The sequence below is a fragment of the Larus michahellis genome, chromosome 4 (assembly GCF_964199755.1).
Source record: "Larus michahellis chromosome 4, bLarMic1.1, whole genome shotgun sequence".
In the NCBI taxonomy this organism is placed as follows: Eukaryota; Metazoa; Chordata; class Aves; order Charadriiformes; family Laridae; genus Larus; species Larus michahellis.
The window spans coordinates 84,154,425-84,179,488 of record NC_133899.1 but is presented as its reverse complement, the minus strand read 5'-3'; the positions used below and the strand labels follow the sequence as shown (position 1 = coordinate 84,179,488).

General features: G+C 37.9%; 1 protein-coding gene and 1 long non-coding RNA gene across 6 annotated transcripts in view; one reads left to right on the top strand and one right to left on the bottom strand.

Annotated features, from left to right (window-relative positions):
* Nucleotides 1–25,064, bottom strand: part of LOC141742821 (uncharacterized) — an 88,676-nt gene that overhangs the window by 8,978 nt on the left and 54,634 nt on the right. The gene's annotated exons all lie outside the window — the stretch shown is intronic.
* The window catches only part of SYT9 (synaptotagmin 9), a 71,404-nt gene that overhangs the window by 40,866 nt on the left and 5,474 nt on the right, over nucleotides 1–25,064 (top strand). For 2 of the 5 annotated variants that reach the window (XM_074586170.1, XM_074586169.1), the window contains exons 4-7: nucleotides 21,700–21,820; nucleotides 22,878–23,049; nucleotides 23,692–23,821; nucleotides 24,399–24,555. In XM_074586170.1, the coding sequence (XP_074442271.1) occupies nucleotides 21,700–21,820; nucleotides 22,878–23,049; nucleotides 23,692–23,821; nucleotides 24,399–24,506 (531 nt within the window). In that variant the 3' untranslated portion in view covers nucleotides 24,507–24,555. The remainder of the gene's footprint in view (nucleotides 1–21,699; nucleotides 21,821–22,877; nucleotides 23,050–23,691; nucleotides 23,822–24,398; nucleotides 24,556–25,064) is intronic. The other 3 variants (XM_074586172.1, XM_074586171.1, XR_012586888.1) reach the window with 2 other exon arrangements.

The following is a 25,064-nucleotide window of genomic DNA, read 5'->3' as shown; positions in this document are numbered from 1 at the left end:
ATATGTTAGAAATTGCAAAGCCAAGAAGATGATTGCATCTGTCTTTAAGAATCTTCAAGTTCTTTTAGGGTATACGTGGTGGTCAAGAATATGAGTCTGTCAGATAATGATGAATTTCTTTTGTACAGAAGCAGTAAAAAAGAAGTTATTTTAAAAAAATAATTAATTTAAGTTGCATGTTGGTATACGTGCTTGTGTTTTGACAAAGTGTTAAAAAGCAGGACGGTTATAATTATTTGTAACTCTGCCTTCTAGAAATGGTAATTGCTCACTGCTCTTGTTCTCAAGTTTGCCCAAGAAAGAAAGATTTGAGAATCTGTATTTTTAGGCATTTATGTTGTATAACTAAGATGCAACTGGAATCATAACATCACGAGAAGAAAGTTTCAAGTTCCCTGTTTCAGAGATGCTAATACCAACCACAGTATGTGTGGAAGAGAGACAGAAAGAGACTAAATTATTTCAATCAGTTGTTTATGGAAAGCATAATAAAAGTCTAAAATTTTGAAATCTGACCAAACCTACCAGATTTTCTGCAGTTCAAAACTATTCTGTCCTCAAACTGCAAAAAAACTTCCCCAAAGGTTGCATTGCTCAGGACCACTCCAGCTAAGAGGCTGTGAGCAATCTAACGTGTGCCAAATGCACATGGGTAGGTGCAGGTCATAATCCTTAGGGTTTAACCCCTGAAACATGAGGAAAATAAATTTCCTTCTTTGAAAGAAGTAGGTAAATACTGTACTTAATTCACGGACAGTGGAACAGACTCAGACAAAAAGGATGTGACTTGCTCAAGACACGATGCTACTTACCAGCAGAAATGAGACCGGGTCCAGAATCTGGCAGATTCCTGGCACCAGCCTTCATCCACTCTGTGTAGTACTCCTTGTCTTCTTCGACAGCGTACAGATACTGTAGCTGGCAGTAAATCAACTAAGTCCACCTACTCCCATTTTAAAAAATGTTTAGCGTGTCAAGATGTTTTAGTCGGTATTTCTAAAATTCCTGTTTTGGCAAGTTGCTGGGTTTAGAAAAGCGATGGCATTGAGCAAGAGCTCAGAAAAGCATTAAAATGTTTTCAATTGTTAACAAATTGTTTGATTCAACAGTTTGAGAAGGAATAGAAACAAACCAAACCTCTGGCTCTATGTATCAATTCAAATCCAAACCATCAATGTTAAGTGACATACCTACACTTTAGGACTGTAGCAGTAAATGGGAAACCATAGTTGATTTTTTTTGTAGTACAGAAAACATATCCGGTATTAACCTGACATTCCATTTGTTTAAAAGAAGTAGGCTTTAGCACCAGGAAGGCAACCAGTTGTTGATGTGGACACGTGCCTCTTTAATTGATTTGCAAATGCAAGACTCTAGAAGAGACAGATTTGCAAACCCATGCATCCTGCCCCCGTTAAAGCATGCCAAAAGCTTAAGGAGCAACAACAATTATTTCATGGCTAGACAAATGAAGGCAGTAAACACAAGAGGTAAGATTCACCTCACTTTAATTTTAGATTTATTTAAAAAAACCCAAAACCCCACAACCAAATCCAGAAGTAGTCAAAAAAAATACAGAAGCATAATTGTCTTCAAGAGGCAGATCAGTGGATATTCTTCTTAAGTTGCAAAGGTCACTCTTTGTTTCATGATTTTTTCTGACTATTCTTACTTAATCAAATATACAGAAAAAAGAAAAGTCTATGTGTGATGAATCATTTCATAGCCAAAAGATGCTGAAAAGTCATAGACCTTTAATCCTTCAGATTTCTAAGGATCACCACAGTGAGGATGAAAAATAAATTAATTAGCCCTCAGGATCAGCACAACAGGTATAGCAGTGATCATATAGTGGAGAAGGGCGGCAGGCAGTGTTTTTCCTGTGGTTCTTACATTTTTTAATAACAACGTATTTAAATAGGTTCATTTTCAAAACTAGGCTTTACCTTTTGTCTTTTTTTTGTTTTCTTTTTTAATCTAATGGTTTTGCTGATTACTTTGTAGAAGATTTGTTAGAAATGACGTAAGTTTAAATGTTTAGGAGACAACACTCAGCATGGCTAAACAAAGGACAATATACAATTATATAGGGTAGAGATAAAATATTGACATGTGTTTTCAGAAAACTTAAAGATGCCTAATTCTATTTGGAACAATTAGGTAATTGTGAGAATATTCAACAAAATTTGGGAAGGTTCTGAAGTAAAAAAAAAGGCAAATGCCTTGAAGAGCAATGGCTTGAGATGTGGCTAGGCTGGTCCTGAGTCAGTGGTACAAGCGTTCCCAGCTTGGCTCTAAAAATAATGGTGACTGTTTGGTGGAAGTGATTCTCTAACAGCCTTGTAGCTCCACAGGCATGGTCAGGAACAGGATGAATCCTTTAATATCACTGAAGCCTCAGCTAACATTTGTTGGGGTTTGGGGACTAGTTTAAGAAAATGATAATTCAGAGAATTGTGTATATGTGTATGTACCACTTGAAGTTCACAGAACCCAGGAGTGTGGCCATCATAGTTTCAAAACTGGTTTCCAAATATCCAAGTCCGGATATTTCTCTACAACAAACATACATACAAACAAACAAAAAACCAAACAAACAAAAGAAACAAAGTCAAAACTAAAGCAGATCAAAAAAAAACCCATGTAGAAGAAAGGGGATCATTTCAGTCAAAGAATATAAGAGAAAAAAAAATAAAGTCATTATTTTGAGAATACTGAAATTTCAGAATAAGATGCTTTGATTTCTCATTTGTAATGCCCTTCTATTGCAATATTTTAAAATATTTGGAAAGTTGAAATAGGAAAAAACCATCCTGTTTTTTATCAAAGCAAAATGTTTCTAGTCAAGTGAGGGATATTCTTCTTCAAAATGGAAATAACTCACAAAATTCTTTATGATATTAAAATCCCGATTTCTACACTGGTTCTTTCCCTGCCCATCAATGCTGCATATGCTTGAGCTCTCTCTTTTGTCTTAGTATCATGCATGGTTCCCTGGTGCAAGAGCCCCAGCACAGCAATAGTGTATGAAGAACATTTTCCTCCACACATTAGCCACATGCTAAAATTCCATTTTTTCTGGATTAGTGGAAGAGTCTGTAACTATCCCTGTGCTGCGCATCCCCCTTCTCCTTTCTTCTCACCCTCCTCCTTCTTTTTTTTCCAGAAATGTCTTTCAAAACAAGGCTCTGGGAGATAGCCTTCAGTGAAACAGCTCGCAGTAACATACACACAGCCCGTAAAGCAAAGCCAAAATGTGATCCCAGTCAGCCAAGCCTGTCCTTCAATTATACCATCCAAAATTGTTTAGTGGGAGCAGCAAAGACAAAAAAATTGCTCTAGTATTTTACAATTCATAGGCGGCAATTTTTCAAGATGAAAAAGATGCAATGAGCACTCACACAGCGTTAAGGCTAAAATAGCTGTATTAAGGTGATCTTGGCTGTAAGCATTCTGCACACAATTCGAGATTAAACTGTGTCGTAGCCTTTTTTCTACAGGGTTACATAACTTTCAGTTTAAACATGTATTTAGCCAGGCAGGGAAAAAATCTCTTCAAACACACATTCAATTATTGAACAGTTTCTGGGAATGCTTACTTTGTCTTTTTTTTCTAGCAGAGGTCACAGAAAGCATTTCGATAGCTTATGGATTCATCGAAATTTCTGAAAAATCCTACTCTTTAAATTTAGTTTCAATATTTGGAGCCAAACTTGAAAGTATTCCCTCTGAACATACTGTGCTTATGTGAAAAGCCTCAAGCCATTTTTAGTCTTTAATCCCCGAAAGATATCACAACCATCAGGCATCTTTCTCCACCAAACAGGGTATTTCAGAGTTTTACAGTTTTCCTCTGTGTATAGTCTGTTTACCCAGTTTTCACGTTATTTTCCCATGGTCTTATATTTAAGCAGTAAGTGGAATTTTTTGTTATTGTGTATGATTTACTTATGTTTTCACTGTAACTGTGCTCCGAACTCTTACCAAGACATAGTGGACATGTGTGCAGGTGATAGCCTACCTACTTGGGAAGCATCTCCTGCATGCCATGCCTGACAGGCTGGCATCCTGACACGACCTAAAATGTGTGCTGGCTGGGGTACAGCCTTTACTTCGTCTTTTCTAGTACACCTGTGTCCCAGCTAAACAGGTAGAAAAGGAAGTGCCACTATACACAGGCTCTTCTCGCCAAAAGATTTGTCTCTCCCCTTTCAAACTCTTGTTAGAGGATGTAACCTGTCTCACATTTTAACCATTCAGAATTCTGAGATCTTTCCAGAGTCTTGTTTACAAAGGACAAAACATCATCTGTACAGAAGGAAGGAATTACTGGAACATAACTGTAGTGCTTTGGAGCCGTGTTTTTTATGCTTATAGGCTAAATTATAGAGCCTGCTGAAATTAAAAAAAGGCTATACCATTTGCTAAATCATCACATGGGGGCTCTCTTCAGACGTCCCCACTGTCTTTGTGGGGGGAAAACATGCGAAGTTGCAGCTGGGGGTTGAGCTGACTGGTGGAGAAGGACATATTGTGGGAACAACGTGTCCTATATATGTATCTATAGCTTTTCTCCTGATAGTCTAGGAGACTTTTAGCAGCTGAACATGTAGTTTGAAAGAAACAAAAGATGAAACAACTGAACTGACATAAACGAGAGTAGAAACTTTGAAAGACGCACAATACATTTTGCTAAGATTTGGTTATACGGTCAACAAGTATAATACCAGATATTACACAGGCCCTAATTGTCCCCGGGAGGGCTCAGAGAGAGACACGACAGCTTTTCTTTCTTCAATCCCCAACCCTTCAAAGCATGAGGGCCACTTCTGAGGCTCTGTAGAAACCCTTGCTCAGATTATTGCAGAAAGATACATAGCTATGCTCTTCCATTATTTCACTTCGTAAAAAATAGATTGCTTGGCAGCCAAACTATCCAAGGGAAGAGGTACAGAAAGGCATCATTCTTTCATGGCAATTGAGCTATTTTTCTGAGTGGAGCTAAAGAAACAATGGCAAAACTGAGGGACCTATAACCTGACTAAAAGCTCTCTTACGAAGATTTATTACTCCCAAGTTTACTACCTTTTTACAGCAGAGATCTTTCTCCTTATGCATATACATTTCTCTAAACATTCAGAAAGATATATATGTATCTGGAACAATGTATAAAGTATAATATTTCATGAAAAAATCCAACAGGCCACGGCGACATCCCTTTGTGCTTGCTTGGGTAGGATTAAATGAGAAACACATGCAAACCTCTAAATTCTGCATTGGTCCTCACAAACACTGAAAGGCAATTTGCAATGCACACTCAAATTCTAGAATTACAGATATAATAACTTCTGAGTTAGTCCCACTGAAGTCATTAGAAGTATTCACATGGGTAAATGAAGCATCCAGTCATTTGCTGTGTCTGAGCCTTGCGATGGCTCCCCAGCAGAGAATTAGAATGAGTATTTCACACCATGTACTTCAGTGAAGTGACAGGCTCAAATGACAAGACTTCATTAGCAACGTCTGTGATGTCATGACATTTGAGGTTTGTACGGCTACATGTTTCTGGCACTTCGTGTCTTGATTAAACACCTTGCTCTATTTACTCAAGAAAACAGTAGTCACAAGTCATCAGACAAACTCAAAATTAAAGCTACATTCACCATCTGGAAGAAGATTTCCGACTATTGATGGCATCTTGCTTGTGATGGGCAGGGAAGCAGAAAACAACTGACAGCTGGAGGTTTTCACAGTTGATGATATGAACTATTGGGATGAAATTCCCCACTCAGATTCTTGGGCCAAATCTGGCATCTTAAACATAGCAGTTTATCACAACATCAGAAAACATAACCTTGCTTGTCAGGCAACCAACTACTAACAGGCACAGTACAAGTGGCTGAAATCCACCACTCCTCCTATCTAACATTTCCTCTTCCGTTTCCCGCAGTAAAATTATTTTTAAAAGAGCAGTGAATAGGAGGTTACCAATATCATGCAATACCTAATATTTTCTATTCATATAGAAAATGCTACCCAAACACTATGAAAGTTGACACAGAAGAGCAAAAGAACAATTCCTGTAGTGTATTTTGTATATTTGACTCAGAATTCATAGATCTCTTTATGTATTTTCTTTTTAAAAGCATGCTGGGGTTTTATAAATATTTTTTAAAACCAGCTGTGGTTTAATCAACCATCTGATCTACATTACGATAACTCTTCTGAACAACCCCAACAATAAAATAAATGTGTATGCAGTAAAGGGAAATGAAAGTGTGTGCAAAAAAGATAGGAAGAAAACAGCAGACTTTGGTTTTGAGCCCCCTAGAGAGTTATTTATGATCATCAGGAAGAAAGGAATCACTTTGAAATAATGAAAACCTTTCAATGTCTGTACTCCACTGAGCACGGAATCTTACAGTAAATGCTAATCGAACAATAAATTTCACTCTATTGGGACTGCAACATTTTATGCAGGTAGAAATGAGTAGTACTCAGGATGAGATCTTGACTCTACTGTAAAGTCAGGGAAAGAATTCCCACTGAAGCTCAGATTTCATGCATATCCTCTTGCTATAGTTTGGAAATAGTATCTTGTAAACAGTAGAAAAAGCCACATGAAATAATATAAACAAATCACTTGAGATGTACATCAGAAAATTCACTAGAACAGCAGAACAAGCAAATTACCATCCTTTTATTCCTCTCTGCAAAATAAATACATGACAATGGCCGGCTCAACAAAGATTTGAATCTTCTCCTCCTCCCCCTCCCCCAAAATTTGATGGCTAAAATATGAGTGAGCTGTCAAATTTGGTCCTGGAGAAAGCAGATAGAAATCTCTCCATCAGAAAACACCTGAGTCCTACATCCACATCTTCAACTTTTTGACTGGCTGTAGCAGTCCTAATCGATTAAAACCAGAATATTTTCCCTCAAGGTTTCTGCACCTCTGACCTATTCCTTTCAGCAGCTCCACTGCATTTCTCATTTGCCAGCTCCTTTTCCAAATTCTTCACTTTACTCTGTGTATAGTGTCTGCATTCTTGGGAAAGCTGTGAGAAACTCTTCATTCAACACAAAGCTTTTATTATAAAATGACATATAAAAAGCTTTTCATCCTATCTATAACCATAATATTTTTTTCATAAAAATATAGATATTTTTTAAAAACAAACCCGTAGATATAGCAGTAAATGCTCACTCTTTTCACCCCCACCCAGCCACCCTCTTGTTCTTCTCAAAAATCATTTATTTCAGGAAACCTTTCAGGGCTAAAGCACCACAAAAGAAAAAAAATAAATGGATACTATCCTTTTCAGATAGTCTTGCTCCAAAAGTTATGATGGTCAGAGATAACTACACTAAATTCTTTCAAAATCATACTTCCTTACAAAAAATTGAAGTCAGGCCCTTTTAAGGTGTCAAAGTGAGCACCCAAAATCATTGATCATTCTCAAAGTAACAAAGAGTTCTAAAGGGAGCTCACCATTTAGGACAAGTCAACTCACAACTTTGATTTAATTTTAAAACTATCAAATTATATAAATTATAAGCAACTAAATGGAAAATTCGAGAAGCCACCTAAGTGACTGTGAGATACTGTTTACTAAATCACTCACAGACTTTCTAAAAATGCTACTTTTTTCCTACCCATAGGCTAGTATGTACCTAGTAACACTGGTTGTTCTGAATATAGACATTACAGGTGAAAGTCTGGGCAGCTCACTGGACTCGCCTCACATAAATGCGTATGATGCCATGAGGAAGAGAGTAAAACAAGCCACCGAAAAACATCCTTTTCCTCTCTAGGTATATTTCACATGTAGTACACGTAAAGTAAAACAAGTCAGGAGAAAAGTCTTCTAAGAGGAGGAAGTTCTGTTGACTCACTTTTATGGACTTAAAGCACTAAAGCACTTCTATATTTAGTGCTCTCTTTATCTCACATCTTACACTGTGCATTCTTTAAGAGGGAAAATATGCTCACTAAAGTGGTCCTAAAATTGCCTGCAGTACACATCTAAATATAATTGGGAGGCAGCACGAGCATATCTGATAGAGAGCAAGTATTACAGAAAAAGAACTGTTATCACACTGTACACAATCACATCTTCCCCTGCTCACGCTGTAGATACCTGGATGATACACTTGATTTCACATTTTCTAAAAAGGATTTCTGTATTCTTCCTTCCCCTTCCTTCAGCTTCCTCACAGTCCTTAGTTTTATTTTAAAGCTGTTTTTTCTGTGAAGCTCCTAAGTAGATGTAGTACTGGATTGGTAAACTGCCTAGCAGCTTCAAAATTAAAATACTCTATTTATTTGCAAGGTAGGTGCATGAGACACAGCAACAGCATAAATACTCCTTCACCAGATCCGCATAGCCTAAGTGTCCTAATGGCAATAGTCCAAAACTGTCTCCAAAGAAAAGACGGGAGCTGGATTTGCATGAGCTTTTGGGCAGCATCAGCAATTAAGATACTGAGAAACACTGAAATGTTCCTGACATTGCCTAAGAGAAGTGGCAAAAGTAACCCCTTGCTGTAGATCACCACAGATTCCATGGCCTTGATTCAGAAGGTGCGTTGGGGAGGTTTGCCCTGAGAAGGTTACATACCAACAGCATATGGGCATGTTATGCGGTTGGCAAATTTTACATAGCAGTATGTTAGGAAATTGTCAGTAGCATCTCTGGGAGGGAACAGAAGAGCCTGCCTTCTCTCCCGTGCTCCTCCCCACCACCCACCCCAAAAAAAGAACCACCAAAATCCCAGCTTCTCTCCTGATTCAAATGTGAAGTTTGCTTTGTAGCACGGTTTGAGAAATAAAGGATGAGTGTGGTTAGGAGACAGTCCATTAATTTGCATACAGTCCTCTTTTTCACACTTCTGGAATGACGCTGTCTTGTTATCATTAATTTTGTTGTCATTCTCATTCTTCTTCCCTCTATTGTTTTAATTCCTTTTGTATTTGAAAACCAGAGAAATTCTAAGGTATAAAATGAGACAATTTTGCAGTATTGAAGATTGCCCAGTTTGACATATTTAATACATGTGTTTTATAGGATTAACCTTAGCGTCCATGATTATATTTTTCCATTTAACTTGCAATTAAAATGGAATTGCTGTGCAAGGACAATCAAAGCAGTACAACTGCACACCTTTTCACCCAATCCATTAACAGAATATTGCTAGCAGTGAAGTAGTCTCTTTACTTCGGCTGCTTTGCTTTGAAATTTGCAGTGATTTTCTTTTCCATATGACCCATTTAAATAAATTACTAAGAAGTAAATGAAACTTCTATGGAAATTGCTTTACTATTGTTAAAAGTGGGTAATTTTATAGAGAAGTGTTACTAGTAAAATGCATGTTGTGGAATTTAGTTGTGCTTTCAGGCTAATGGAAGGTTACATGAAATGCTCTCAGACATGTTTTTAAGCCATAACGATCCCTTTCCCCCATTTCTCTTATATTGGTACTTTCTGTGGATAGTGCATTTGAGCCTGGCAGGGCACCAGTGTTTTTGTTTGTACAGGTGACAGATCAGAAGCCCAGGTTTTGTATTTAGTTGCACCACTTAATAGTAACCAAGTCAATTTCAAAGGTAACAGGTTTTCAACATCAGGGAGCTCTAGAAAAAAAGCTACTTTTACCAGAAAAAAATGAAGTCATTCCTGACCTGAAGGTGTGCATGACAGGACACGACAGAATTGTCTCTAGAGAAACAAAACACATGGAGAAACTTCAACAGAAAGATACTTGATCCTTGGCTTTAAAATCACAAGGAAACCTAGGAAAGGTACCTATTTGAAAGAAAAAATAACTTTAAAATAAATCATGATGAAGAAAATCTCTGTGTAACTCATAGGAAAAAAACAGGAGAACTAGATTCATAAAACCATGCTTCTTTCCCCACCTGCTAAATAGGCACTAATTTAAAGGGAGCTTCGTGTAGAAAATATTACTTTTGAAAAGTCTGCCTTGCGTATATTTTATTAACAGAGGTAATAATTCTTTTATTACTTTTTAGTGGGATGAGAAGCCAAAAAGGATCAGAAAGAGAGAGAGAGAGGAAAAGGGCACACCAGAGATTTCATTGAACTTGGATTTGATTTCCAGATATCACAAGGATTTTTAAATGATCAGACAGAGTTTGGATTGATGGCAATACACTGTTCACCGGCAGTTATTTTAGTGGTATGTGAAAGGAGCCCATTGTATTCAAGTGGTCAAAATCTAAGGGCAAAGTGCTTCTTTGCTGCCTCTTTACAAAGAACAATGCACATGTGCTTCTCCAGCTTCTGCATTCATTACACGAGAGCCCTGAGCAGAATGATCCACTCCTGGCCTTCCCAGGGCACATACACAGATACGTGTGTAGCAGACCACCGTATCTTCTCTACTGAAATCAGTCCTGGGATGGATTTGTGCAGCAAATGGCTAAAATCCAACATAAGACATCCAATTTAAAAATAAAAATTAAAAATTAAACATCACAGAGAAAGGTTTGGAATAGAAGAAGGACATGCTACTGCAACATACAGTTGGCATTAGCTATTTTTCACGCACACTGTATTATTTGGACCGTTCTGTTTTTCATATCAACTTCTTCAAAAACAAAATTGTAAAGCAAACTCTTACTTCGACTAAAAGTAGATTCAGAGTTAGAAAAACGGCCTTTATTTATTACCCACTTTGTGTACAACCTGTGCTAAGCCTAGGTAGCAAGGAACACAGTAGAGAATACCTAATGTAAGTATAATGAATACATCCACAAAACACCACAGGTGCTTACACAGACTGAAAAGAACAATTTTTCCCCAATACTGTGACTCGCCGTCTTTTTTCAGCAGAACCCAGATACTTAGTTTCTCTCCTTTTCAGAATGATGTGCTCAGAATGCATGATACAAAAGACGACTGCTTTACACAACACAAAATGCCTGCACTGAGAATGACATTCAGTGCTAAGGAAAGGTGAGGAACTGTTAGTAGGGCCTAAAGCTTGAATTTCATCTCACTTCAGCAGCATGTCTATATTAGCTTTATATATACATATACATATATATATAGAATGGCCACTCTGCAAGACTTCATTATGACTGTGTCAGGAGGGCAAAAGGCCTGGCTGCTCCCTGGGGGCTGGGATGCCAGGAGCCGTGGGGGACCCTGGAGCTGCTGGGCAGGACCTCACCAGCAGGTCCCATGCCACTGCCCCAGCCAGGGAGCAGGGCAGGCTGGGCGAATGGGGGGCAGCCCCTGGCATCAGCCAGCGCTGCCTGGGATGGGACAACCCAGGTTGGGACGTGTGCCCATGGCCAGGCAGGGCAGGTCTGTGGGGAGCTGGAGTTCAGCATCCTACGGTGTCGCTGGGGCGGGGACCAACAGCAGTTCTGGGCTGAAATGGGGTCCTGGGCCATGGGCAGGGTGGGGGGAGGCCCTGGTGGTGGTAAGGGCCCGTTAGTGCCCTGGGGCCGTGACATACTGATTGCTTTCAGTTCCTGTACACAAAGAGATAATTGAGTGGGGTTAGAAGATAGAGCATCTTTCAATATTTTAGTGGAGCTGTAAGTTCACATGCAGCCATTGTAACTCAAGGTAGAGTGAAAGGCCGATCCATTAATTTGCATACAGATTTAGTTTAAATTGACATTTTCGTTTTAACACACTAGGAAAAAAATATTAACAGGCAAGACGTTTGGGATTAAAATATTTTGATTAGTTAACTTATTTTTAAAACTAGTTTCCTCCCTTGCAATTTTTCTTGGATGTATTTGAGATTTTCATTATTAGTGGGATATTGAGATAATTAAACATTACTTTCAACTTATGTCAGAATGGAAGCAAGAGGTAACAGGAAAATAATTCATGGTAGAAATAATTTTATGCGTTAGAATGGATTTGCTGCTTCATTTTCTTCAAGCTCACGTGTGCCTAGAGATAGTGAACACTTAACATGTAATTTAGCCTCCTCGTCTTACAACAAGCCAGCATTTATTTTGAAACTATGAGGGTTTATTTTCTCATCTATTTCCATTTGCGTGATGTTCATCAAGAATTTTCTTTTAAGTCAGAAAGATTGACCTTTAAAGGTCCCTTCCAACACAAACTATTCTATGATTCTATGAAGGTTGGCCCACCAAGATTCGCTTGTATTGTAGGATACTGCACACTACAATGCCATTAACCTCTGTTTTTCTTTTTTTTTTTAATCTCAGAATTTCACCAAAAAAAAATAGGTCTAATCCAAATCAATTGCAGCCCATTGAAAAATTACTGAGTTTGACATGCCAGACACTTATGGACATTCATTAAAAGCTTTGGTTCTCACTTTGGGAAACTACTGCCCATTTTCCAGATTGCACTGTGAGATCACTCTGTGAAAGTCCCTTCTGTGAGGCATCCCCTGTCTGCCCAGCCTACTTGTCCTTCCATTTTACCATCTTCACCTAACACCAAAACTCTTATGTTTCCCAGCTAAAGTTCTCCCTTATATTTCCTTTTGAGAAAATAGTTGCCCTCCTAGCACCTATTGCTGTATAGAACAATTTACATTTCATTGCTGTTCACAAGCTTGTCAACATTTCTAAAGCACCACTGCCTCCTCTGCAGAGAGAAAGGCTGAGTCAGGTCTGTGCTAAAGTATTCTCCTTTAAGGCTTAAGCATTGTGAAATCCCACCCACTCTCAAAAGGCTTCCCTTTTAAAAGAGTTTTGAAGCACAATACCAAAGGTGGCAACCTATTAACACTGACAAGGTGGGATAAAGTGGGATATGCTGGAGGACGAGGAAGAGCAAATCTGTCCTCAGCACCTCACTTGTGAACTCATGTCTTACAGGTTATAACATTTTCATTTTTAATTATTAGATCAGGAAGATAAAAGAACCTTCTCTAGCTCTCAAGCATTCGCTGTCCTCTACTCACATATGCACCCCCCTGCCTCCCAGTAACAATCCAAATGATAAAATGCAGCTTGCAATGTCTGGAAAAGAAAAGTCAGGGCAGACTTTTTTATATCATTAAATCTATACTGAAGTTTTTATTTTGTAGGAAGCAACAAGTCATAGAAGAGTTGCATAAAGCAGTAACATTAAAGAAAACGAAACAGTTTTCAGAGGAACAGTTTAACTTGCAAGGCGAAACTTACACTTCAACTAACTTCTTTCTCTGACCAACAATGCCATCTAGCAAGCCTTCAGAAACAACTCTGTGTGCACGCTCTTTCCTCCTCTTAATAACTGATGGAGAAGTTAAAAATTACTTAGTTTTACTTTTTACAGAAGTTTCATTTTCAGAATTCCTCATTTCTGTTTTTCCTGTGAAATCAATTTCTGACACTGCCACACGCACATAAGCAGGACAAGTACTCCAGCTTTTCCAGTCATGTCTCTACTAATTTTCATTAGCTCAATTCAGACTATCTCCCCAGTTCATCAATTAAGTTTGGAACAAATTAAGACATTATCTCTATCTCAATAGCTACAGGATAATTCATTAGATTCACTCTTAAGCGCAGATTCAGCAAAGCACTTAGTTGTTGGGAACTGAAAATCTGTGCAAAGGATTCAAAGCCAATAAAATCTATAGGATTTAAGCATACATTTAAAAATAATTATGTGTATGAAGTTTATCTTTACCAAATGGAGGCTTTTTTAAAATAAGGATCTTATTACAGAATAATTTATCAATAAAGTCTTAAATGACTCAGTAAGAACCAATATATTCTGTAAAAGTGTCTGTAAATGTAAATGCATTCCGATAACTGAGGACAATATGCAGCTAACCAATTGGAAAGGCAGTTTCAGTTAATCACTGCCATCCTATTTATAGGATATAAATTATGACAATGGCGATGTTGGGTCTTTAGAGAGATAAGTACATTGACTGCCTACAGGAAAAGGCCTCTGTCCTTGACTTACTAAGGACACTGTGGCAATAGCAAGTTACGCGTACGTTCTTCTCAAAGACATTAACTGGATTTGTTATGAAATATGTGAAGGTGAAAGGCTTATCCTTTGACTTCAGCTACCCACATTATACGATATCTTGACTGACTGGCACAATACAAAGTCGCGTCTGGAGGATCCTCCTTCTGTGGACTGAAGTGACCTGCCTTAAAGAAAAGTAGTCATGACCCAAGGATGATGGAAACAGGAGATTAAAAAAAAAGCAAAATATATATCAAAAGATCTCCAGGCTCTGAAGCAGAGATGGAGGATATGCTACCTGCTGGATGCTTTACTTTTGATCCTGTCTTTATATAGAAGTTGTCAAGATGGTAGGAAAAACTATGAGTAAGATAAAATAAGAACATACGCTCCCTGAGCTGATAATCATAGTGGCTCTGTATGACCCAGTCTGCAGGAAGGATTCCTACTTCTTTCAGTCCCTATGAAGTACAGCACAAAGCTGTGCTATTCAGAATTGGTTTGTCGGGCAAGACGTCTGCCTGACTATAAGGTGCTCCAGAATACCTCAGAGAAAAGTTAATAGAAACTCTGTTGTGGTATCATTTTGGCATTACTAATACAAATCCTAATAGAGGAAAACCAAGCTACATACTTGGATCAGCAGCAAAGCTGAAGTTGAGCTTAGTCGTCAGAGGATTTTTTTTTTTATAAATTAGAACACAGAACACCTTCTGTTGGCTGGCTGGGCTAAGTGCTTTCTTTACCCCTTCTAAGGCTTTTTTGCTTAAATTCTTTAGCTGGGGATACTTTTCACTGTATTAGTTATGCAAGAATCTCTCAGGTCCAGCATTTTTATCAATGTGTGAGGAGTAGGAAATGGTAGTAAGCCCACGGAGAGAGTACTAGGGATTCAGAGGTGCCCTTTCTTATCCTTCCTTTTCGTGTATCCCACCAGATTAGCTTCTACGTACACACTTCATATAGTTGTACAGGCATACAAGCTGAAAGCCAGTCCGTGACTTGAGATGAAAATTATATTGTGTACGCAAAGCAGTATAGAATCCAGAGTGAATTACAGCCAAACACTTCAGCTTTCTTATCTTCTTTCACTGTAGAGAAACGAAGTTTCAGAATTGTTTTTAATATTCTTTCCTAGTGAGTGTAATCAGGCTCATTTTCACATACCTAGCTCTAAAATGTTCTTTACTTATTTGCTTTCATTTTTTAAGAAAATCATTAATAAAAGACAATGAAATGCAAAAAATGGAATCACACTGAGAAAATAATACAATTTGCAAATTAACTTAAAACATGAAATATAGCCTGACATTGACATATTGAAAGAATAATTGTAAAAGATAGGCCATTCCCATTTTCCACAAACTTTACTCAATCATATCTCTGTAGATATAGTTTGATTGAGGCATTAATAAATGCTTACTTTACTGGAGTTCATTTCTTTGATTTAAGATGTCATGAAAATAGAATTTTCCAGTCATATCTTCTCTGTTCATCTTAAAAAGTGTAATGAAAAAGCAGCTGGCACTCTTCTAGTCACGTGCAAATACAATTAAAATCAAACATTTCCAAAGAGTTTTTCTCAACACACATTTCTCATACATATAATTCAAAATAATTCTATGATGAAAAAATCAAAAATGTAGAGCTAACTTCATGAATTTTTCATGTTAGATACTTTAGATTTACAATCCTTCTCAAACAGATTAGAGTCACAAATTTGTTTAGTATGGTATTTGCTTAATAGTTGTGCCCTGGACATGCACCAAAACTGAATTAATATCACAGCTCACTCAAATCTGAATCCAGACTTCTCAACACAGATGAACAATTTAATAAATGTATATCCCAAAAGGCAGATAGCACTTCTTAAAGTATTTTTAATTCAGTTAGGCTTAACACATATACCTACTATACTTAAATTATCCTTATCTTAGCAGAGTGTAGCTCCTCTAAAATTCACATTACCAAATATTATAGTGATGTACGGTAAAATTTGTCTTGCATTACAGAAGTATAATTCTATTAATTCCAGTGAAGATTATAAAATAACTAGGAAGATTTTTTTTGTTGTTTAAAACACAACTAATGCTCCTCAGCCAGGAGGAATAAAAAAAGAACTAATTTAATTAAATACTGATAATCAATCTTTTCTGTGCTTCAGAAGCTCAAATTATATCACCTCATTTCTTGAAACCTCTGTTATTTTTCTCTTTTCCAATGACCTTTTCAGAGACGTGCTAAAGGAGGTAGTATGTAAAGTTACTATTGCCTGAGCTGTACAGTTCTGACATAGCAGTAAGTATTAATAAAATCTCTAAAGTCACTAGTGCCTTGAAAACCGCTTTCAACTGTTAGCAACTTTAAAAGAAATAAGCAAGGGCATCACTGCCTCTAAGTGCTCCCATTAATGGTAAGTTGATGAGATGCATAAAAATACATCTGATCATCTCACAATCCATAATAACATGATTTTTGCAGCATACAAGAAAAGTAAAAAAAATAGTGTCTGTCTTTTTATGGATAGGGAACTGAGGAAGCTGGCATGATTGAGACATATGCTTTAATTAGAGCGGCACAGGCACTGTGTGATGGCAAGCCTATCATAGCTTGTCTGCGCCAGAAACACAAAACATAAGTTTCTAAAGAAATGGGCTCAAAACTTATGATTGTCTAACTCAAGGACAGCATATCTTCTTCTTGACCACAGGCAAAAGCAGAAGTTGTAACCTATAATTTGTCTTGTTTTCTTCTGTCCCTTGCTGCCTGTTTTGCATGATTTTACATACCCATTCTCTGCACCCAAATGTACTTGAGGGAGAGGAGAAATGTGATGCCAAATGTCACCTCCATTTCTCAGAAACTCCCTAACAACCAGGTAACTTCCAGGTTTTGCTGGGAAGGTTTGACCCAGCCTGAGCTTCTTGATGCAGCCTCCAAGGAATCAAAGGTGAAGCCATTTAAGGGCCCATCGTCGCAGTCTTTAGGATTACACATCTCCCTGTTTAATATGCCGAGTTATACTCACCTAAGCTCCAGCATGGGGCTGTTGACATGGTACTAGGGAGCGATTTATCCTGCAGGGTAATGTCTAATGAAATTAATAATTTTAAATTCTATAAATACCATGTGACTATAGACTAACAAGTTATTAACATTATTATTATTGGAATTCAGCATTTTAAAAGATATATTACGAGTGTGTTAGTTTTACAGGGGGGAAACAAGATACGTTTTCTGGGAAAAGCAGGAACAATAAACCTTTCAGTAGAAGCCACTGAAAATTGTTCAAATAATATGTTTTTATGATATATTGAGTATTTCCACCAGAAATGGAACAAGGAGGCAGCATAATGTAAGGGAGGTCGTATCTCCACAGTCCTAACAGCAATTAAAGGGCCTTATTTATCCTGAGGTTCCAGCAAGGGATTCATTCCCTTTGTGAACATACATTTTTCAGGCAAACCTTGTGATTTGCACCTCTGGTTTGACCTCTCCAGCTGACTGCTTACCCAGTACTGAATACACCTAACTATCCCAGGTAACACTAGGCAATTTTTTAAGGAAGAAACTTCATGCCTTTGCCCTGTCGAATAAAGGACTGCATTAACAGAACAAGGACTCGGAGACGAATCTAGGCGGGTTTATCAGAAACCAACATCAGACGGGTTGCGCCGGTCACTTTATGGCACAGCTCACAACATCAAGGCACTCAGCCATCACCCCAAACCTGAAGCTGAAGCCTGCAGCACTGGAAAAGCAAAGCAGACACCAATCTTGTTCTAGCTTTTTTAGAATACCAGCATGAGCAGGTTATAGATTAAAAATGGAGACAGTGCTTTCTTCCTCTGATTGTGGACAGTTTTTGAGGACAATGGGAGAGGAGCTTGGACATTAGGTATGTTTATCACAGCATATTTATTTGGTTCTTACAATATCCTTCCTGCTGAAGAGGACCAAAATAAAAATAATATAGGCCCTACTCACTTAAGTAAACTATTATTGTAATTTGATTATCTGTTAAATGTTTTCTTTGAAGTTAATACTATTCACCAGCCTTTTGGTCTGGTTATATTCGGGCTGTCCTGATTGCACTGTAACAAGCACAGTATGATATTACTACCACACTTCTTAGACACAAATTCGGAATGCACAAAATGCATGACTTGATAACCTACAATATTATGAAATCTTTTCCTAAGCAGGAATTTTAAAATGTCTCTGGCAGTGTAATATTTATATCACCACATTTTGTCAAGCATACATAGTAACAGATAAGTACTCAATGCAAACAGAAGTGTAATCCTTGCAGAAGATCCTACCCTCTATGCTTGTTAATTCTGTTTCTTAAAGCTATTTTTTGATAATACAGTACACCTTTAGTGACAATCCATGGCTTAAGCCATGCGGCTCAATGATTTTAAACTAGTGAAGATGTGCAATAATCATCTCTGTTCTCTGTTACATAGACCTTGGTTCTGTTAAAAAAACAAACTTATAGTAAGGACTTGTGATTGCTGGATGTAATGGTGATACCTGTGACACCACCGATCTGCAGTCAGGGCATGTCCTATTCCACTGCAGTTACCCAGACAGATGAACACGCACGCGCCAATTCTGTGGTGCAGTCATGGTTTATGGTACTCTTTGAAGAACATTTCCTAATTAAGTTGAACCTTGAAGCTCCAATAGCAAAATTTACAATATTTGGAACAGTTAAAAATGTTGCCCTTCAATTACAGAAAATGGGGGTGAACAAAGTGGAATAGCCAGGGCACGGGGAAAGGCTCACTTTGTTAGAAAATCTGTCTTTCCAAAATTAAGAAAACATTGACAAATAATCAGTATTATGGAGTAGTAGTTAATTCCCCGCAAATCACAACAAAAGTGTAAGAAGACAGGGCTTCTTTTTCAGACGCGGAGAAGGATCTGCATGCCAAAAAATAGGTTTCTCCTGCTGCTGCCTGCAAGTTTTCCTTCAATTACATTCTCAGACTGCTATGGTTAGATTAGTACTAGCATTGGCTTTTGAACAGACCGAATCTCACAGTCATCTGTGATCTATTGCTCTAATACCTACACATTCTAGAACTGGAAAAGACTGAAGAAATTATAGGTTCTGTTTTGGTTTAACAGTGTTTTTCCTGTATAATGCCCAGTGCAAGTTTTGAAAAAGCATTTACGAAGTATTATTGTCATTGCAGAATTTGCTAATAAAAACATCACAGCGTGGGTGACGGTTGCTTTTCAAGCGTAAGGCAAAGCTTGTGGATAAGTATATTATGGCATAATTCTTAGCACTGCATTCAACACATATGATCCGTTCTTTCCTAACCAGTTCATTTATGCAGAGGGTTAACATTTTTCCTGGAAATCGTGTCTAAAACAATTGTATTGTAATTCATTTACCTATTAACTTCTTGATAAGACGCGATAAAAGGTTTTAAAATGTTAATTCAGGATGATCAAGTCTGGAATGGAAACTCTTGTATTTGGTAGTAACAGTAAAGTATTTACAGTACTCACATAATGAATTACCTAGTCACCATGTGGAGCACTGGGGTGAATACAGAATGCCTTTGCCATGGTTGATAATATCGAAGAATACCAAGATACACAGTTAAAACAACAGATGCCTGATGGGCTTCTTTATCATCAGGAAAAACCTGAATGATCCAACAATGCTATCTTCTCCTAAAGAATTTGTGACCAATTCATGAAAGATAACCTCTCAATCAAATTTTCCGGAGTGACAAATTCCCCAAATTGCCAAAAGGTGGCTTCATTCAATAATTTCTTTAAATGGCTTACGAAATTTTGCTCCTCTCAGAGTTGCAGCATGAGAGAGAATTCCACAGCTACAAATCTCAGCACCTCAAAGCTGGAGAAGTACGCTTAAATTCTGGCAGTTGTTCTTCCTCACTATGGGAAGGATAAGTAAAATCTTTGCTTCCTGTTCCCCAGGTTATAGGTATCAAGCTCCAGCTGACCACTGGGAAAATTTCAGAGATCAATTATTCCTCCTTTTATGTTAAGTACAAGTGTTAGCCAAGTGAAATTTCTCCTGGATGTCCTGACATCACTTTAGCCTGTAGGACTTCCTACAGCATCACCTTCTCAAACAGCACTTTGATCCACGGTCAAAGTGAGTCAGTGACAGAGTTTGTTGCAGCAGGTCTGCTTCCAAGTATGAGCCATCAAGAGGTACTAAACAGCGTGAGTCATATCAGCTTGATATTGTTACAACCTTTATTAGCTTTACAGCTACCATGAAACACTGATCTTTAGGATGGAAGAGACGATAGTTGATGAAGTCAAGTCAGGGTTTTAAAAGCTAGCTACTACTGACAAAGGGCCCATAATATCATCTTTTTCCTTCTTTGACAGCATCTCTCTCCAACAACAGCACAGGGAAAGCACCTATTTCTGAAGCAACACACATGATTTTCTTTTTCCCTTGCATAAGCTGACCACTATAGTGAGGATGCCTCTGTTGAGCAAGGGGTTGGATCAAGTGACCTCTAGAAATCCCTTCCGACGAGACATTTTTCTACAACTCTGTGACAGCAGTATTTTCTGTCCTGCATGTCTCCCCTGCTAACTGATGAAGCTACGCGAAGTGGCTGCATAGGCTCTGGGCATTGGTCTGTACAGCAACTAGCTCAGAGACAAACACTAACCTGTTAGGTGCTGCTTCGAGGTATTTTCACTCACCTTATATGTCATCCACGACCCTTCATTTTTTGGTGACTGACACAGAAGGAGCTAACCTGGGAAGGCAGGGAAGGTATTGCTCAAAGCTAAGTAGGCAAGATACACATATTCCACAATAGCTGTATTTTCCTTCCTGTAAAACCTAGAATGTAGCTTTGAATTTGCTGGACAGGATAACTTTTTTCAGTCAAGAATGAAATATTAGGTCACAGGAAAAAGGTCTATGAAAGTATCAGTTCACTGCTCAGTTAAAAAAAATGCCAGTCAAATCCCAGAAAGCATTTAATACAATCCTTTATTCACTATATTTTTTATAAAAGAGTTTCATTTTTTCCTTTAAAAAAGGAAACAAACAAGAGAGATACTTTGTAACTGCAAACAGGGGTTGCTCATTTTCTGCTACCTTTCTGAAACCCTGATGCCACTGACACAAGAAAGGGTTGCAAATCATTCTATCAATGAAACGGGTGGATAAGATTACTTGAGGGAGCTTGTCTGTAGAAAGCGCAGGAAGTAATGTCCTTACTCTACTTCTGGTGGAGGCTGCCCCGTTACCATAGTGACTCCACGCCTCTCACACCTGAGTTTACACAAGCTTGAGAGTTCCATAAAACTTTGCCCTGCACAACCAATGTTTTTTTTCTGTTTACCTCTCTATGGGTATCCCTTTGCAGACCAGAAGGAAAAGCACGGCGATCTGTTGCAGCTTGTCAATGATACATGCAAATCACTGCAAACCATAAAATAGAACAAAGGTATTCTGCTGCCTTATGCTGTACCTCATCACTGAAATGTGTTTAATCTCCAATGACTCAGTGCTAGGAACTATAACCACATTTACACTTGATAAATTTGGTGGTCTAGCAACAAAAGTAGCAACTTGAACCTTGTAGTCAGATGGGTGTCTGTTTTTTCAGATATTTTTCAGAATGAGAATTCAGCTTTTGCTTGCATAACTATAGATTCCCTAAGGTATATTTTATCTTTAGCTCCTGTTATGGGTTTGGGAAAATTGTTATTATTGCTTCATATTATCTGCCTTTCCTTGTAACAGGATAACGTGGATCTCGGTGACCTGATGTTTTCACTCTGCTACCTTCCAACAGCTGGTAGACTAACTATTACAATAATAAAGGCAAGAAATTTAAAGGCAATGGATATCACAGGAGCATCAGGTAGGAATGAATTTAATGCTTAATGTGGATTTCTGTCCCATTTCCCTCCTGAGACACAGAATCCAGCACTGTCAAATCCCAGAATGATTTTTGGGAGGAGAGTTCTTACGCTGCAAGCTCTTGAGTTACTTGAGTACAGGGGTTTCAAAGAAATAAATAACATATTTTAGTTTGTTTGGTTGCAACCAATAGTTTAAAATAAACTGCCTTAAAAAGACTGCAAGATTATTATTTCTAAAGTGACTGTGATTCAGAATAGCACAAATTGGCCAAACTGCATTCATAACACTGGGAATTTGTTTGTACAGCAGACTATTTGTTACGGCTATGGCACAGAGGCAGACTGACCCTCTCTGACAGTCTCCAAGAGCCACTGAGCCAATTCTGCTGTTGTTGGCATATGGACAAAACAGTAATCATCCCAGACTTCTTTCAGCAACCCTTTCAAAATTTCATGATGAAAACCAGAAATTAATTTAAATAAGAATTCATAGATGATTTTTAAAGACTAGCAGGGAGTTGTAGAGCTCCCAGAAAGGAGTTAAAAGAAAAAGCTTTTTTTTACTACAATCAGGAGTTCAAAAATAATTATAATACTCTTGAGAAATATAAGCCACTAATTGTTACATTTTGAATTATATTTAACCATACATCAGTAAGTCCCACTCTGTAAAATATTGTCATCTTCTGTCTGTCCTACAAATCTGTACAAGTAATTAGGCTGTTATAAATAGGTTGATACACAGGCTGTTGTATAAACAGTCATGTACAACACGGTTCAGTGGGTATTTTAATACCCTTTGAGAAGTTGGTACACAACAAGGAGCTTCTTGAACCTAAATTGTTCATTATAAGCAGTCAACCAGGTAAAGCTTTCAAAGCTCCACTGCCTCCCAGGCATGCCACGGTAATAAAGAAGCTCAAATTCCAGTCAGGTCCAGGTGACTAATTCTGCAAGCAGGTATGGGCATACAAGAAGGCTGCTCCTTTCACTTTCCATCTATGTTTGCTTAGAAACAACAAAAGAAAACCAACGTTGTTCTTATGATTTACACAGATCCCTACGTGAAGGTTTCTTTAATGTGTGAAGGAAGGCGACTAAAGAAAAGAAAAACTTCCACCAAGAGGAATACCCTTAATCCCGTTTACAATGAAGCCATAGTCTTTGACGTCCCTCCAGAAAATATTGACCAAATTAACTTGTCGATAGCTGTTATGGATTACGACCGGTGAGATACCTGTAGCTGTAAAATAACATCATCTATTGGCTTATAAAATCGTGCACAGTAGATTCGCATCCAGAAACAAAGTTATTATTTTTTCCCAATAAATGGGAAATTAATGTCATGTTGACTTTGGTAGAAGACTAAACTTTCTTGTATTACCAGGCAGAATTTCCTTTCTAAATTATAAAATACAGCCTTGCATCCATAACTGACATAACTAAGCTGCATATATGTTTACCGGAACTGAAATAATTGAACATATAATGAGACAGTCCACACGCTGATGTTCTGTTTGTGCACAATTACGCTAACCTCTGAGACACACACCTCCATTTCTGAAATTGCGGCCTAGAGTTTACTTGTATTTGCAACTAGTTACAGAACATAGGCGAAGAACATTTTACATTCTTCATGCAAAAATAAGATACAAATGCACACAGACACCTAGGGTATGCTATAATGGGGAAAATATTAAATTTTTCTGGTAAATGGGAAGAGCAAACCTACGTATTTTATAGTTTATTACATTTTTCAGGCACAAATTAATTCTAAAAATCCATGATTAATGTTTCTAATGAAATATGTAAATGGTATGGTTCTAAAAGTAAAATTTTAAGAAAAAAATATTATGGAACATTTTCACAGTGTAGGTCACAATGAGGTCATTGGAGTATGTCAAGTAGGCAACGATGCAGAAAGTCTAGGTCGCGACCACTGGAACGAAATGCTCTCGTACCCTCGGAAACCCATTGCTCACTGGCATCCTCTTGCAGAGGTAAGACTTTTATTTCTTGCTTCCCCATTACTGTAATTGTGCATATTCTTCCACATGGCATTAGAATTTGGATAAAATTTCATGAGCAAAGCCAAGATCCACATGCATGCACTAAATCCCAGAAAAGGGCTCAGAAACACCGATACTAAAAGTCGAACATAACATGCAAGTTAAGTCTGCTCCTTTCAATTTTAGGGGGACAGAAAGTAATTAATGTCTTTAATATATATGTGAAAACACCAAACATTATACGCTGGATTAAGGGTTTGGTTTCGTTTTTTAAAAAAGATCTTGGGTAACTTTCACTGATAATGGATATAAAGAAATGGACCTTGTTTACAGAACAACCAAGACCTATTTTTTTTAATATATATAACAACCTAATTTGACTTTTTCTCTTGTAAGAATATATCATCCATGCCACTAGCACATCTCAAGGGATGCCTAACTGCACTGAAAAAAGAATGTTTAAGTGTCTCTGGAGGTTTGAGGCGTTGATAAGAAGCCACTCAATCAGAAAAGCTTTTCAAGGTTCCTATGTTTTTTTGTTTTGTTTTGTTTTGTTTTTTGTCTTTAGGGCCCTATTCAGCAGAAATGTTATGCAGGTCTTCTGCGCTTGGATGGCTGCCGAAGAGGCTTCCTCACCCTTTTAACCTATTCAGCAGAAATTTGGCATTCCTGTTGAACTCTTTCTTAGCCATATCCTCAGGGGCTATTCCACAGAGTCCAGTGGGGTAAAGATGTCCTTTTAATCCCTCTGTCTAATCCTCTCCCCAGTACAGGGAATGCTAATCCTGATTCATGAGACATAAAAATTCATCAAAGATCTAACTAAATTGCTTCCTAAGAGTTACTATGACTTACTTTTATTGCTGCTATCACTGGCTAAACTCAGGCAGTAATCCCAGCCAAAAGAAACTATTATGTTTATGAACAACCACAATGTTACCCCCCAATGCTGAAAGACAGGAAAGACCATTGTGTTCATATCAAGCCATAATGAATTCCCTAATCACCTAATATATAGAGAGGCATGCAGTTCACAGCCTCTTTGCCTATACTTTACGCATCAGAGCGCAGCCGTGTTACTAGAACGCAACTGAGGACTGTACCTGCTTGGGTGTAAGCAGTAACACCAGGCAGTTCCATACGTAATTGTCAGGCAATAGGAAGATGCTACAAAACGGCAAAAATACCGCAGTCTTGCCCTGTCTCCATAAGCGAGTACATTTACTGGTGCTCG